The following is a 16,958-nucleotide window of genomic DNA, read 5'->3' as shown; positions in this document are numbered from 1 at the left end:
ATTATATAGCATATATAGACAATATGTACACGCATATGCACAATGACTAGCTGCTTCCCAAATGGCACACTATGCACAATGTACTTATGCACTTACACACTCAACAGGATAGTATATGTATGTAGTGTCGTCCCAAATGGCACACTTATGTTTTTTTACTAAGCGGAAATTCAAACCGTTTCCCTGATGATGTTTGACAGTTGCCAAATCAGTGAAATAAACGACCGAATTATCAGATAATACCTGCCGTGAGTATAACCCCATTCACCATCGGGAGGCGCTATAATCACTCTTGTAGAAGAGATTTTTGCTTTCACCATCCAAAATAAATAAAGTTATCCAACATGTGCGTCCGATAGCTCCACCCCTTCCGCTACGTAGGCAAACCTACGGTCATTGAGTGCGTGAAGTGTCCATCATTCCACACTTCATTTTAGCGGCTAAATGAGTGCATCATCCGGGTAATTAAAGTGCTCTTATTATTTTTAGAGTTTTCAGTGTGAACGCACTACTTACACTATTTATACTACAAAATGGCGTAGAATAGTGCATAAGTATGCGATTTGGGACGCAGCTAGTGAGTTCAGATTTTTGGTAGGGATGCACCAAAATGAAAATTCTTGGCCGAAAACTGAAAAAGAGGAAAGGAAGACCGAAAACCAAAACACCAAAAGAACTTATGCCAATTATTAGCGCCATTTCATTTATGGCTATGGCTGTGTACTAACCTTACTGCAATCAAGGCATTAACAGTTGCATCAATGAATATTAACCACTTAAACTCTGCTGCTATTTGGGGATTTCCGCCTGGATTTTGCCTACCCAAATTTAAAAGCTTCCCAAATCCACATGCAGAGCTGTAAATGCAAAAATTTGGTTTCATTTTAAAGAAAACCCTTTGAATTTTCATAAAACACTATTGAAAGTGTTTAAAATAACTGTATATGTCGTCTGTGTTATAATAAACACCTAAAAAAGAGGCGCTTTTTGTATTTTTTTTTTTATAAACTCAAATGTGAAAGTGTACCTTTTAGGTTCTGTGTGGTCTAGCGTGCTGTAATTAATTTTGGTGGTTCCTGCACATGTCTGTAATCATAGGAAAAAAGAAAAATGTCTCTACCATAATCTATGCAAAAGTTATTGTATTCCAACTGATGAGAGGTGCTGTACAAGCCACAGAGACCAATCCTTGTTTACATATTTCACTATTCTTTTGTTTGATCAAACATAATTCCCTGTGTTTGGACCACATCAGACATATAAAAGGATTACTTATGCACATCACCTCAAAAACAGAGGAGAATGGCCCTGAAGCACACAGCATAGGGTAAGAGATGACTGCTGTCTGTGCTATCTGGGGCTGCTTATTGATCATGAATGCATCGTTTACATTTCTGTGCCATGGAAACAACACAATTCATTCAACAACTGTTTGCATATGAATATAATTCAGTAAAAAGAATGCCAGAACTGTATGAGCACCGGCAAGAGCTTTCATTTGAGCTATTACTTGTCCATGTATCATATGAAAAATATGAAAATGAACCAATGTAAAATACCTAGCTCAGGTATCCAAAATACTGTGTTTTTAAGTGTAAATAACTTTTAAACAGTAAAATAAAAACCAAAGTGATGCATATGTGCATAAAATATAGATTCTACACTTTCAAATGTCACCACTTACGGGGGTCTGGTGCAACGCTAGCCCTTTAAATCTGAAAGCGAAAGTCGATGATGTCACGGACCCGGTACCGGGTCTGCAGAGTTTGAGTGGTTAAAGTTTAAAAATTAAATAAAATGTTAATTTAGTTTATTTTGTGGATCCTATATTTTACTATAAAACAGCAGCTACCTCTCTGCAACTCTCACATGGCCGCCCTCTGAAGCTAAGCAGGACTGCAACCGGTCAGGTCCTGGATGGGAGACCACATGGGATAGCTAGGATGCTGCCGGAAGAGGTGTTCGAGAGGCCAGCATGGTCTGTGTGGGTCCCAACACCCCAGTATAGTGAAGCTCAGGGAGCGCCATCTTTCAGATGAGACAAAACAGAGCTCTCGACTCTCTGTGGTCATTAAAAAGTAGGGGTTAAACCCCGGGATTCTGGCCAAATTTTCCCACTGGTTTCACATGGCCTCCTAACCGTCCCAAAACCATAATTGGCTTCATCACTCGGTCTCCTCTCCACAAATCAGCTGCTGCACACTGGTGGTGGATGAGGAGATTCCCTTCAATGTGACTTTGAGTGTCCAGAACAGCACTATATAAATGTTAGGAATAATAATAATTATTATTATTATTATAAAACTATAGTTAATTTTGTGATTACTATGGTTTCATTACAAAAGACATATTTTAACTATGATTACTAATAGTAAAAACATGGTTAATTGTAACAAGGGTGACAGTTAAGAAGTTTGTTGCAACGCTCTAAATGAAATCCCTTCAGGAACTTTTTTTTTACCCACCCTTTACTGAAATTACTGAAGAACTTTCAATGGTCTCTCTCTCCTGCATAGTCTCTCTGCGGGTTCTTCGCATCCATTGCAATCTGGATTATTTTGCATGCACGCTGCTTTATTTCCGCATGCAATAATGTTTATGTTACGGATCGAGCACAGTCGCAATGACATGCAGAGTTTTGCATAGATGGAATAGACACACCATGTGCCGTTCAGACAAGCACGTCCAGGCAGCGGTTATCTGTTTGCGGTCATCACCACGTACTGTTTCAGCTGTGTTGTTTCAGTAATAACCATCTTTCCGAAAAAGGAAAGCATATTTGGTGCATCCCTAATTTTTGATGGATTGTATTGCAAGATATAAATCAGGTTTTATAACTTCCTCGTGCATTGTGTTCAGTGTTAAAAATGTCTTCGTAAGTGTTCTGCAGACCATGACTAAATGTATAATTAGCGTTTTGCATGGGATCAAATAAACCAATAGAAATGAATTGGAAGTGCGAGCACTATTAAAATCTTCTAATTCTGTCTGCATGGAATTCTTGTCCAAACTGAAATCCATAAGATCAAGATTTCTGCACATCAACTGATGGTATAATTGAGTCATATCCAAGAATATTTGTTCATTGTACCTGTTTCTTGTTGTTTACAGGTTATCGGGCTTAAGCCGCGAGGAGACCCACATATTGCCTGCACAGTAAAGGTAATTCCCACATCAGATGTTGTACTCTCGAGTACTTCAGCGTCAGAATGAGTGTGAAATGACAGTGCCAGTCTGAATTAATGTGTGTGAGTGTTTCCATCTTGCGTTTTTCACACATCTGTTTGTATCTGGTCTCTCTCCACGCTGCCTATAGGGCCAGCAGTTTTAATGGTGGGTAAGATGTCGGGCCCCAGCCCCCCCATTGTTTCCCCAGGGTCCTTGCCCCGGGCCTTTTCCATCTCTTTGCTGCCTCTCTCCTGTACTGCTTTGTCTCTGGTGCTTTCAACTGCCCTCATTCTAGAAATGATGTATACCTTCAGATCCCCAGCCATTGATCATTGTAGCACATCGTGTCTTGGTAGGAAAACCATAGTGGTGAGCCACCCCTAACGCCCCGTTTACTCCTGATATCCTCCTGATTACTCCTGAAGTCAGAATTATTATGCTGAAGTATTAGCCCCCCTGTACGTCACCCAAAAAAATGCCATGCTCTGTTAAAGAACATTTAGCAAATATTTGAAAAAGAAACAATATATATCACAGGGGGCTCATACTTTTGACTTGAAAATTATACTAGGGGTATTGCAAATGAAATGGCAGAATGGTCTAAATGGTTCATTATCAGGCCCAGTAAAATGTTTCCATTCTGTCAACCGTTTTCTCTGAATGGTAAAATATTGAGATTTTAAAACACGAATTCGATTGGAGTAGCCTTGTGTAACACCAGGATTGTTCAATTGTGCTCCTGGAGGGCCAGTTTCCCACAGTTTATCTCCGCAGCCCAGAAGTGACTTTCTAGTGATCCTGGAGACCCTGATAAGCTGGTTTATTTGTATTTATTTGGGCTGGAGCTAAACTCTGTTGGAAGGTGGCCCTGCAGGAGCAGGATTACGCAACCCCTGCTTTAGACTACCAGAATCAGTTATGGCCCACTTCATAATAGGCATGGGCCGATGTAAGATTCTGATTTTTATAATAACCTTGGAAAAAAATATCACTGTTTTGTATTGTGATTACAGCTCTAAAATATATTCTTTTTTAATATCTGGATAAAAAAAAAAGTTTTTCTGCACTGAACACAATATATTTTATTTTGATAAACATTTAAAATATTTTGAAGCAGTAAACATGTCGGGCTAAATAATTCAAATGAATCATTGACTTCTGCTGTCTTCATTTGTTTCAAAAACATTGATTTCTTTACAATTTTAAATGACATTTCGGTATATTTGTTGTCCAAAACAAAACATTGAAAAAAAAAAAAAAAAAAAAACGTAGACGTACCTGAGCAACGGTACGGCAGAAAATGTTGGCGGTTTTAAAACCTTGACTTTCCAAACCGCGGTATACTTTAAAAACCACTATCGTCCCGTGCCTACTTTATAACTCATTGTAGTCAAGCCTAATAAAAAAAGCCTTTGTGTAATACACAAAATGATATGACAACATTAAAATCTACAAAGTTCACGTTACAGTGATCATATCCTGATTTCTTGCTCTTAATTGCTCACACCAAATTTGACACCAGAACTGTCATTTTGAGCGTTTTGCAATTTAATAACTTGTTACAATAAAACCCATAATCGCGGCACAGTGGCTCAGTGGTTAGCACTGTCGCTTCACAGCAAGAAGGTCACTGGTTTGAGTCCCGGCTGGACTAGGTGACATTTCTGTTTTGAGTTTGCATGTTCTTCCCGTGTTTGCGTGGGTTTCTTCCAAGTGCTTCGGTTTCCCCCACAGTCCAAAGACATGCATTGAATTCACTAAATTGGCCATAGGGTATGATCTGTGTGTGAATGTGAGAGTGTATGGATGTTTCCCACTACTGGGTTGTGGCTGGAAGGCCATCCACTGCGTAAAACATATGCTGGATAGGTTGGGGATTCCTTTCGCTGTGGCGACCCATGACAAATCAGGGACTAAGCCGAATGAATGAATGAAAACCCATATAACTGTTGTACTCTGACTTTTTTCTAATTGTCCTGAATGGCCACAAAGGTCAAATTGACTACAAGTATTTCAGGATCCACTACTTTTTCCTGTACCTTTGAATATGCGGGCCTCTGCTACCAAGCAATGTTCTACTAACAAAAACAATACTTACCCTTTCAAAAACTATGTTTTCATTAGGATTTAAAAAAGTTGCTCTCCCACTTACAGAACAAAGGCATGTGCGCACCTTTGGTGAAGCCTAGTTACTTGTACCAAAGTCCCTTAAAGGAAAGTCATTTCACTCGGCAGCCATCTTTGAAACGCCTTACTTGCCAAGGTCATGATTAAATTTCATAATAGGAATCACCAATAAAATGTCTTTTAGTTTCATTTCTAAACGTTTGAATCACAAAAAATCTGCAGAAACTCGCGTCTTGTCCGGACCCCTTCCTCGGAGAATCCTCAGTCTATAGCGACTGCTGATTATCTGCTGTACTAGAAGGCGGGGCTTAATTCAACATATTGACCATTACACATTTCCCCATTCAAAATTATACGAGTGACACATCTTGTGTATTCAATAGTCTTTGCTTGTAAACAATTATAGGCTACTGTATATCTTTATTGTAAGGACTTTACAATAAAGTTTACAATTAAGTTTGATGGCAGACATCCAAATCTTATTTCTAAAATCTCAATAGAAGATTCAGTTGTAAATATGACATCAGTTTGGTACGGTCTTACATGGACAGCCAGAATTACTGCTATGGCCATTCTAGTAGTTATAGAATTCTGGTTTGTTTCAGTGTTAATGCCACAATCCCTAGATGCCAAACTCTTGGTAGTCCCCTGATCTCTTGTAAACATGAAACGACGTAACGGTTGATCAGACCACAATGACGTTTATGCTAAAAATGCTTATTTAGCACTTAAATTAGCATGATCATATCAGGGGTAAACAGGGCATGTTGCTTATGGGATTCTGCCTCGCAGAAGAGTCGGATTCATTGCTTTTCAGGTATTCCAATTGATTATATTGATCAGTACTATTTCTGTTTAGCAAAAAAAATCCTTTTGACCTCAGAACCGAGTTACAAACTCTTACAAACACTGTTTGCAAAGACTTAACCGATATCAGGGACAAGTTATGCTATGCTGGACTCTTTTCACTTGTTTGCTTCCTTCAAGTAGTTCTCTATGCTACAGATGTGAGACATTCCTGCCTGACCCGCCCTGTATTTCACTTGCCTAATGAGAACTTCTTTACTGCCCTTATCGTTTTGCCATTTTTGTACCTCGTGACTTTTCTGAGACCTCTCATCTATGTGACCCTTGAAGGTATACAGCGGACACAAGGAAGTGCCCTCTGCTCCTTAGGAACTCTGCGTTTCCTCTGAACGCTTTTGCTGTCCAATTAAGCAATGGTTACTGATGTTTTAACCTTGCCATTTCTTACTAAAACTTTCACTAATAGAAACTTTGCAGTGTTTCAATGGGACTTTGACACATAAAACTGGTGTATTAATTTGATCCGATATTTCCACATCTGTTGTACAGTTAAGCAACTCACTGTTGTGTTCCTTACATTATGATGCTGCTTGATAATCAAAACGGCATTAAACTGATGTAGAATAGTTTGAGAAATGGTTTTCATTGTAAAAGTATTTTGTCATACTGTAACCCACCGGTCCTATTGCACTCAACCCGATTTGAGAACCAGCGATTCTTTGTATGCGAGTTGGTTTCTCTAACAAGGAGGGTAAAGACCATGGCCTATAGCGACTGTCGCAAGAGCACCTTTAAAGGTCGGAGGATTCGAGTTTACCCAGTTTGTTTATAACACCAGAGTTCAATTTCTCTAGCCACACCTTGGCCTGATTACTGCCAGACCGGTTCACTATTAAAAAAATCACTTAAAATCACTTCCTATACCTGCCTGACAAAGTGAAGCAGGTTAAAGGATGCTCAAAAGCTAGACATTATGCTGAAATCCAAAAATAATTCAAAATAAACAAGAAAGATAATTATTGAGATCTACCTGTCTGGAAAAGGTTATAAAAGTAATTTCTTAAGCTTTGAACGGCAGCGAACCACAGTGAGAACCTTCCTAGGAATGGCTAGCCGACCATAATTACCTCAATGGGCAACGAAAACTTATCCAAGAGATCACCAAGACTCCATACCAACATCCAAAGAACTGCAGGCGTTAATTGCTTCAGTTAAGGTGAGTGTTCATGACTCCACTATAAGAAAATGTGTTCATGACTCCACCATAAGAATGGTGAGTGTTCATGACTCCACCATAAGAACGGTGAGGGTTCACGACTCCACCATAAGAACGGTGTGTTCATGACTCCACCATATGAACGGTAAATGTTTATGACCCCACCACATAAGAAAGGTGAATGTTCATGACTCCACCATAAGAAAGGTATGTTCATGACTCCACCATAAGAAAGGTGTGTTCATGACTCCACCATAAGAAAGGTGTGTTCATGACTCCACCATAAGAAAGGTGTTCATGACTCCATTATAAGAAAGGTGAATGTTCATGACTTCACCATAAGAAAGGTGTGTTTATGACTCCATTATAAGAAAGGTGTTCATGACTCCATTATAAGAAAGGTGAATGTTCATGACTCCACCATAAGAAAGGTGCGTTCATGACTCCACCATAGGAAAGGTGAATGTTCATGACTTTACCATAAGAAAGGTGCGTTCATGACTCCACCATAGGAAAGGTGAATGTTCATGACTTTACCATAAAAAAGGTGCGTTCATGACTCCACCATAAGAAAGGTGAGTGTTTATAACTCCACCATAAGAAAGGCCAGTGTTCATGACTCCACCATAAGAAAGGTGAATGTTCCTAACTCCACTATGAGTGGCGATTGTTCATAACTCCACCATAACGTGTGTTCATGACTCCACCATAAGAATGGTGTTCATGACTCCACTATAAGAAAATGACTGAAAATAACAGGATTAAGGAAGCATTAGTTTAGACACCAGAATCAACGCAGAGCTGCAAATTACTGGAGCTAATCTGCATTTTCATCTGTTCATGATTACAAAACTGCCAAATCTGCGGAACATCTACAGCAATAGAAGTGTGAAAGGAACTGTTGAAACACTGCATGTTTTCTAGCTTCTGTGCTGATTCCTAATAATTACATTCTTTAACTGAATTTGATTATTAAATCAGGAATCATGGTCTCAAGCCCAATGATGCTTTTAAAATGACTAAAACTGGATCATTTGTATTCTGTTGTTTTCTTCCACTAGACAACACTTGTCTGCGAGCATGCATCACTATGACCTATCTCTAGATACACAGCCATTTCAAAAGCTTTCAGCAAATCATCTTATTTGTGTTCACTTATTGAAAGACCAACCAGTTATTGAATGCACATTAGGACCAGAACCCCCAGGAACAGTTCCTACGCCCTGGAAACTGTTTGTTGCTTCCTGCTGCTACTGCTGCTGCTGTAAATACAGTATGACTGTGATGGACTGCAAGCTGAGAGTTATGGGTTCATGTGTGTGTTCATATACAGTAAATCCTGTAAGTGTTATAGGATGATCAGAAATGTACTATGTGCAAATCTTCTTTTCAGTATGGGTTTGTGTGTAACATCTGATGTCTTTTGAAGGTGGGGTGGGGGTATTTTTCTTTGTCATCATCAGTTTGAGTGATGTCAGGGCAGTCTGTTGCTACTGGCAACTGCACATGAGTCACATGACACATTGTCTGTGAAGTGCAGCAGTGTGATCTGATGTATTGTGCTGGTTTCTCCTGATGCAGGGAGATGGTACCCTGCAGATGCAGCTTTACCCTGACGAGGGCAAAATCGACAAGAGCTTCTTTCCCTATTATGGCAAGATCTTGCATGTGAGTATCTTACAGCATCATCATCATGTGCAAATATAAGTGGATGCGTGCTGTTTATGTTTTTTTTTTAATGTAATAATTGTGTACAAGGATGCATAATGGAAAATGTTTACTTAAAAACTGAATTTACATTTTAATATGTTAATCTGATTGCCATTTCATAATGAAAATGGACATTTATCTGTCCTCACCCCTCCCCTCGCTTACAGATTTCTTTTGTTTTTCACATTTTGACGCTTCAGATCATCAAACAAATTTAAATGTCAGTCAAAGATAGCACAAGTAAAGAGAAAACTAAATTTAAAACTACACAGGCCGGTGTTAAAGTGTTTGCCCTCTCCCTCTTTTAACTCTTGTTTATCACACCCCAGTTCAATTTTTCCAGCCACAGCCCGGCCTGATCACTGCCACACCTTTTCGCAATCAAGAAACCACTTAAATAGGAGCTGCCTGACAAAGTAAAGTAGACCAAAAGATCCTCAAAGTCTAGACATTATGCAGAGATCCAAGAAATTCTAAAACATAATAATTGAGATCCACTAGTCTGGAAAAGGGTATAAATCATTTCTAAAGCTTTGTGAATGAAGCAAACCCCAGTGAGAGCCGTTATCTATAAATGGGTAAAATATGGAAAATAAAACAACCTTCCTAGGAGTGTCTAGCCGGCCATAATTACTCCACGAGGCAACAATTTATCTAAGAGGTCACAAAGACCCCATAACAACATCCAAAGAACTGCAGGTCTTACCTACCTCACTTAAGGTGGGTGTTCATGACTCCACCATAAGAAGAATGAGTGTTCATGACTCCACCATAAGAAGAATGTGTTCATGACTCCACTATAACAATGGTCAGTGTTCATGACTCCACCATAAGAAGAATGTGTTCATGTCTCCACTATAACAATGGTCAGTGTTCATGACTCCACCACAAGAAAATGTGAGTGTTCATGACTCCACCATAAGAAAATGTGAGTGTTCATGACTCCACCATAAGAAAATGTGAGTGTTCATGACTCCACCATAAGAAAATGTGAGTTCATGACTCCACCATAAGAAAATGTGAGTGTTCATGACCATAAGAGAAAGACTAAAAAAAAAAAATATTTGCAGGGAAGAGATCCATGACTAAAACTTCTGCTCAGCTAAATAACCATAAAAGCTCCTCTCAGTTTTGCCAGAAAAAAATCTTGATGATCCCCGAGAATGTTGGGTAAATAGTCTGTGAATCACGAGAGAACATTTTGAAAGGTGTGTAACACTGCAATTCTGAGTAAAATGCAATGGTTTGTGGTGTTTTGCTGCTTCAGGAACCTGGAAGACTTGTGATAAATGAGTTCTGCTGTGTATCAACTTATCCTGAAGGAACTGTCCAGCTATCTGTTAGTGACCTTAAGATGAAGTAAACTTAGTGTCTGCAGCAGGACAATTATACAAAGTACACTAACAAGTCCTTTTCTGAAGAAAAACAAAATGAAGACTTTGGAGTGGCCTAGTCAAGCTCCTGACCTGAATCCAATTGAAATGCTGTGGCATGACCTTAAACAGGTAGTTGATGCTCATAGAACCCTCCCAATGTGGCGGAATTACAACAATTCTGCAAAGAAAAGTGGGCCAAAATTCCACCTTCTTGATGCTAAGTGAAGCCCAATCAGTTATTAGATTTAGGGGGCACTTTTTATTTTTAGGGGGCCATGTAGTTTTGTCTTTTGGTTTCCCTTAATAATAAAAACCTTAATTTCAAATCTGAATGATGTGTTTACTTGTGTTATCTTTAACTAAATAATTACATTTGTTTGATGAACTGAAACATTAAAATGTGACTAACATGCAAAAAAGATATCAGTAAGGGGGCAAACATTCTTTCATGCCACTGTGCAAATATACAGAACAAGAGTGTGTTACTTTTAATTAAATCAATATTAGATGTAAAATATTAAAATGAACTTAAAATGGTACAGTAGCAGGATAGGCTAATAGAAAGCTAGTTTTGAATGCCCAAGCCCCATGCCCTCTCTGCGTAATCACTCAGCAAAGCCATGCTTCCTCCAAAACACAGAAATATGCATAGGCAGCTTCAAATGTCAACACGAGAGAGAGAGAGAGAGTCAGATTACGGTTTTCTCATGCACATGCCTGTGCCACTTTTAGAAGGAATGGTTGGTGTTGTTGTTCACCTTCCATTTTCACTCCGTTTGCATACTGTAAATGCGATAATGACGTAACCCTTTTGCATGAACCACCTACCCTGCCTTTAATGTACAGTATATTAATTGTTTCAACATTCATACTGTACTGTATTTCTTCAAATTAGTGATTTTAAAAATGCATTTCTTATTGATTGGTTTTGCTCTGATTGCATGATTAACATAAGTAATAACTGACGGCACGCTGTTAAATTATTTGATTATAAAGTAAAGCTGAGGTCGTGATACCAACTGTAATTACCCCATGGGTTTGCTTCATTTTCATTGGACTACTGTTTCGCTACTTATTAGAATTGAGAAAATACTCGTTTATGACCACGTTTTAGTCTTATCACACATTAAAGTGAATTTGATATAAAATCATGATGTACACAACAGTCTCTGAACTTGCTGCATCACATACACCAATATTCGAACATTTTATAAAACAGCATCACTTTCTGGCCATCTGATATTACGCATGCATATATATTAATTGCAGTCATGACTTACGAAAGTATTACATTGTCTTGTATACATTTATTATTACCATTTGATGAGCCTCCCCATACAGTTTAAAATGACGCTTGAATCCAGAAGCATGACGTCACACTTAGACCTAATCCCAATTCTACCCCTTATGCACCCTTCACATAGGGGGGTCACTTTGAATGGGTGACGTCAAGTGTTGCTGAACTGAATTGTGGGCCCTTTGGGGCTGTTTCAGCCGCATTGCTCGCTGCATAAGTTAGCAATCTCAACTTTTCAATGGCCAATGGAAGCGACAGCCAATCAGATTGCTTTATGCAAATAGCCCAGCTCAGACAGTAGCCAATTGCTGACTTATTTCATTGGCTGACACTGCAATGACGATCGCATAAGTCCTAACTTCAGACACGCCCTCTGTCAAGCGTTGACGGTAAAGCCCCGTGTGAATCGGGCGTTAGCTCTTCCCCTTACCTTATTTGAATTGAGAAAATACTCGTTTATGACCACTTTTTAGTCTTATCACACATTAAAGTGAATTTGATATAAAATCATAGTGTACACAACAGTCTCTGGACTCATCACAAACACCAATATTTGAATAATTTATCAATAATGTATCATTTTCTGGCCATCTGATATTGAGCATGGATATATATTGCAATCATGATTTTGGAAAGTATTAAATCGCTTTGTAAAAGTTTATTAATACAGTTTGATAAACCTCCATATACAGTTTAAAAAAAATGGCACTTGAATCCAGAAGTCGCTTTGCATGGCGTCACATTTAGGCCCAATCCCAACTCTACACCTTATGCCCCATTTACACAGGGAGTGAGCATCAACGCTTCCTATTCACTTTGAATAGGTGATGTCAAGCGCTGTTGCTCGCTGCAGAAGTTGGGAATTTCTGAACTTTTCAAATGCTAATAGAAGCGTCAGCCAATCAGATCGCTTTATGCTAATACCCCAGCTCAGGCAGTAGCCGACTTCATTGGCTGATGCTGCTACAAAGATAGCTTCAGTCCTAGCTTCAGACACTCCCTCCATCAAGCGTTGATGCTAAAGCCCCATGTGTATCAGGCGCTAGCCCTTCCCCTTACCCCTCATGTTGCACATTTACATGAGGGGGTAGGGTTGTCCCAATTCTCTTTAGCTTGAAGGCAGTAGTCCCAAAAGCATTCTTTCCTAATAACATACAAAAATAGATTTGGGATTGGGCCTTAACAAGCATTTTCTCATCGTATTTTTCTGCTTTTTGCTTCTCTTCATCAGAAAAACTACGTCCAGCCACTTGTAGCCGTGAAGCTGATGCTGGGAGAGAATGATTATAACATCGAGCACACGGTAGAGTGTAAGGTGGAGGGTTCGGATCTGCTCAACAACGATGAGCGCGACAAGTTCCTGGGCCGCGTCACCTTCCGGATCAATGTGCAGAAATAACCTAATCATTGCAGGAGACGCACGATGTCAGTTCCTCTCACTCAAACCCGTCCCTTTTCATGTCCATCACGTCCATTTTGCCTCATCCCCCATGTGCCGTCCACTGAGATTTAACCAGGCCCCTTTGGCTCATCCAGTTTACACTCGTCCTGGATGAGTGTGTGTGTGTATGAGTGTGAGTGTGTAGTTTAGCGAATACAGACGTTTGCTGGCCCTGTGATTTACAAGTGGGTCAGGGTTGGAAACCTGTGCTCGTGAAGGTTTATGAAGGTTTTAGGACTCATGTCTCATCATGATTCATTCATAGCAGCCGTTTCTCTGAACAACACCCCAATGGAAATTTAAATACAAAGCCACATTGATTCACCACCGCCATAAGAGAGAACCTAGAGTCATCGTGTAGTAAGAATAGGGACCTGTAAATAGATGCATCAACACATCATGTGGATGTGCTCTGCTCTGCTCCCCCATAGTACTGTTTAGCCTGCCATGTGTGTGTGCGTGTGATGTGAAGCCTCTATGTACATATTTAATGGATTTTAAACACTCTTTTTCTCTGTCATTGCTCTCACTTTCGTCTGACTGCTGTAAGAAATCAAGAGTATGAAATTATATAATAGCTGTAATTTAAGATTATTGAGAAATGGGAAAAAATAAAGGGGGGGGGGAAGGGGAAAAACACCAAAAAACGAAAAAAACAAACAAAACAACAACGATCAAACTTAGTTTGAAACCCGTCCACCATCTGAGGGAAGTGATTTTTTTTAAACCTCTGCAGAAACTGTTCTTTGTGCAGATGCCTTACGATCTGTATGAGTTTAAAAATCTTGAAATAAAAGTGATTTTAAACAAAGATTGGGTTTGCGTGTGTCGAGTGTTTTCTTCAGTGAGTCGCTGAGTACAACGTTAAAGGGCTTTAAAGGTTTAATATGTTTTATTTCAAGATTCAGTATGTAAGTTTGACACCCAGTGGTTAAACTAGGTATTGCATGCCTCGTTAAAAGCACACACAAGTGCAGGTTGCCAGATTGATGACACCCAGCAGAAGCGAGCCTGGCGGAGGGTGAGTGAGGTGAGTGAAGATGAGCGAGGCGGGAGTGTCGCGGACAAAAGTGAAGAGGGTTAGGGAGTCGCGGAAGAAATTCAAAGTGAACAGTGGACGGGGAAAGAGAGCAGTGAAGGAGGGGAACCGGTAAAATAAGGTGCCGGATCAGATTTCAGAGGTGCCGGATCCGGCATGTTCTGGCACAAATTAAGCCCTGAGGATTGTCGCAAGTTTAATGATGTACAAAATAGCATGCCTCAATCCGATCTGTCTGTTTACATGATAGTCACATTGTCATATATTCAATTTATATCTGATTTATTTTCACATATAAAGGAGGCCTGAAACTGATCTCTGAATACCCGAATGCATGCGGTTTTTTAGTGTTTACACGGTCATAGAACAGATCCAATTTGTGTCCCATATGAGGAATTGGAAAAATCGGAATTGGGTCACATTTAACTGGCAGTGTAAACAGACCCTTACTGCTGTCTAAACTGTTAGCGGTAGGGACGTGGTTAATATGTTAACCACGATCAGGCGTAATCTGTGAATTTAGCTGAAAACAAACAGAAAATGCAATTTTAGATTACATTTTAACATTTCTTAATGGCATCCACAGATGAATTGTTCACAAAACTAACAATGTGAGCCGTCTTATTTAATATGGTTAGTTTTGATTTCATGTGTAGGCCTACTTTAATATAATTATAACAATGTGGCATTGTCTAAATAAAGGCGGGTGTCAACTGAGAGCCCAGTGATATACTCAAGAGAGTTCAAGTGCTGCTGCAAAGTACACACATTCAATGAAGGAACGAAAACAAATACCTGCACTGTGAAGCACACACTCTGAAACGTGAAGACCAGGGGCTATTTCAGAAATCAAAGGCTGCTTACTGGAAGAACAGGTATGCTGGATTCCAAACCGCGTCTGGGTGTAAGTTCTGTCAACTCCGTGTAGAACTCGCATTCTAAACAGAACACTGATTCCACGAGTCGCCATGAAAACAAAGTGTGCCATAATACTCTCATTTAGCCATGTGCTACACACTTAGTGCGGATAATGCAGCTCAAATGGTGTCTGCGCAGTCATTGAGATATTAAAGTTCATAAACTTTTACAGGTTTGTACTTAGCATACCTGCATTCTGGAACACACCCGACCTCTGTTCCTCGAAAGAATCTCGACGTGCTGAGGTAAACGGTCGATGAAATTCCTGTTCAGTTTTTAAATGTCAACACTATTTTCAGTGAAATGTTGCAGATCTTGTTTGTGCTAACAGCACTTTGCGATATTTGTTTTAGATTTTACTGAAGATATTTGAATTACCGCTTTATTTTCATCTTTGTCTATGCAAAAATGAAGTAATGTTATTCTTAACTTGTATTTTTCAGTTTTGACTAGAATTGCTTCAGGGCTGCGGTAATTATGGCAGGTGCTGTATGTTAACTGGTTGCATCTGTTTTTTAGAGTCAACTAAACTACAAAACTACTTTTCCTTAAAGTATACACTCACCGGCCATTTTATTAGGTACACCTTACTAGTACCAGGTTGGACCCCTTTTGCCTTCACAGCTGCCTTAATCCTTCAACAAGGTACTGGAAATATTCCTTATAGAGATTTTGCTCCATATTGACATGATGGCATCATGCTATTGCTGCAGATTTGTCGGTTGCAAATCCATGATGTGAAACCCCGTTCCACCGTATTCCAAGGAGCTTTATTGGATTGTGATCTGGTGGCTGTGGAGGCCATTTGAGTACAGTGAACTCATTGTCATGTTCAAGTAACCAGTCTGAGATTATTTATGCTTTATGACATGGCGCGTTATCCTGCTGGAAGATTGGTACACTGTGGTCATAAAGGGATGGACATGGTCAGCACCAATACTCGGGTAAGCTGTGGCATTGACACAATGCCACAATGCTCAGTTGGTACTAATATCAAAGTGTGCCAAGGAAATATCGCTCACACCATTACACCACCACCAACAGACTGAACCATTTAGGCAAATTCTGACCCGACCATCTGAATGTCGCAGCAGAAATCGAGACTCATCCGACCAGGCAATGTTTTTCCAATTTTCTATTGCACAATTTTGGTGAGTCTGTGTATTGTAGCCTCAGTTTCCTGTTCCTAACTAACAGGAGTAACACCCGGTGTGGTCTTCTGCTGCTGGTCAGATATATTTTTAACGTTGAAACAATGTTTAACGTTGAACTGTTAAAAACCAGCCTGCATATGACCAGGCTTCAACGTTGAAATACAATGTCAGCTGTTGTTTCAAGGTTGAAACAGTGTTGAAAGATAAATGGTTGAATAAAGTTACAGAAATCCTTACATATAAATCATCAACATTTACATGTTTTTTAAAATCATGATCTATTTGTTGAATCAACGTCATGGCTTTACCCTGAATCCAACAACAACATTCAAATGCACATATGTTGTTTTTAAGAGATAGTTCACCTAAAAATTATCTCTATTTCCTGCTCCTCAACTTGTTCCAACTTATGAGTTTTTTCTTCTTTTAAACACTAAAGAAGATATTTTGAAAAATGTCGGCAACATCTGTGTGTTTTTCTTACTACTGAAGTCATCAGTTACAGGTTTCCAAACATGTTTCAAAATATCTTCATTTGTGTTCAACAGAAAAAAAGAAACTTATAAATGTGTGCATCTTAGAGTTTTTCTCAGTCGCTTTGGTGCGTTTCTCACAACACTAGTGCATTTCTGCACAACAGTTAATGCATTTCTTAAAACAATTAGTACAAACTGCAAAACCTAGCTGATAGCCAGCGAAAGCGCG

The 16,958-nt window shown here is 39.4% G+C and overlaps 1 protein-coding gene across 1 annotated transcript in view; it reads left to right on the top strand.

The window, feature by feature from the left end:
• The window catches only part of atp1b3b (ATPase Na+/K+ transporting subunit beta 3b), a 62,723-nt gene extending 48,772 nt beyond the window's left edge, over positions 1-13,951 (top strand). The window contains 3 exon segments of the mRNA NM_131670.1: positions 3,112-3,162; positions 8,900-8,986; positions 12,933-13,951. Coding sequence (NP_571745.1) covers positions 3,112-3,162; positions 8,900-8,986; positions 12,933-13,100 — 306 coding nt within the window. The 3' untranslated portion in view covers positions 13,101-13,951.
• Positions 13,952-16,958: the final 3,007 nt, after the last annotated feature.

This window comes from Danio rerio, chromosome 15, assembly GCF_052040795.2.
Source record: "Danio rerio strain M-AB ecotype USA chromosome 15, GRCz13ab, whole genome shotgun sequence".
Lineage (NCBI taxonomy): Eukaryota > Metazoa > Chordata > Actinopteri > Cypriniformes > Danionidae > Danio > Danio rerio.
The sequence above is the reverse complement of the archived record's forward strand: the minus strand, read 5'-3'. Positions and strand labels throughout refer to the sequence as shown.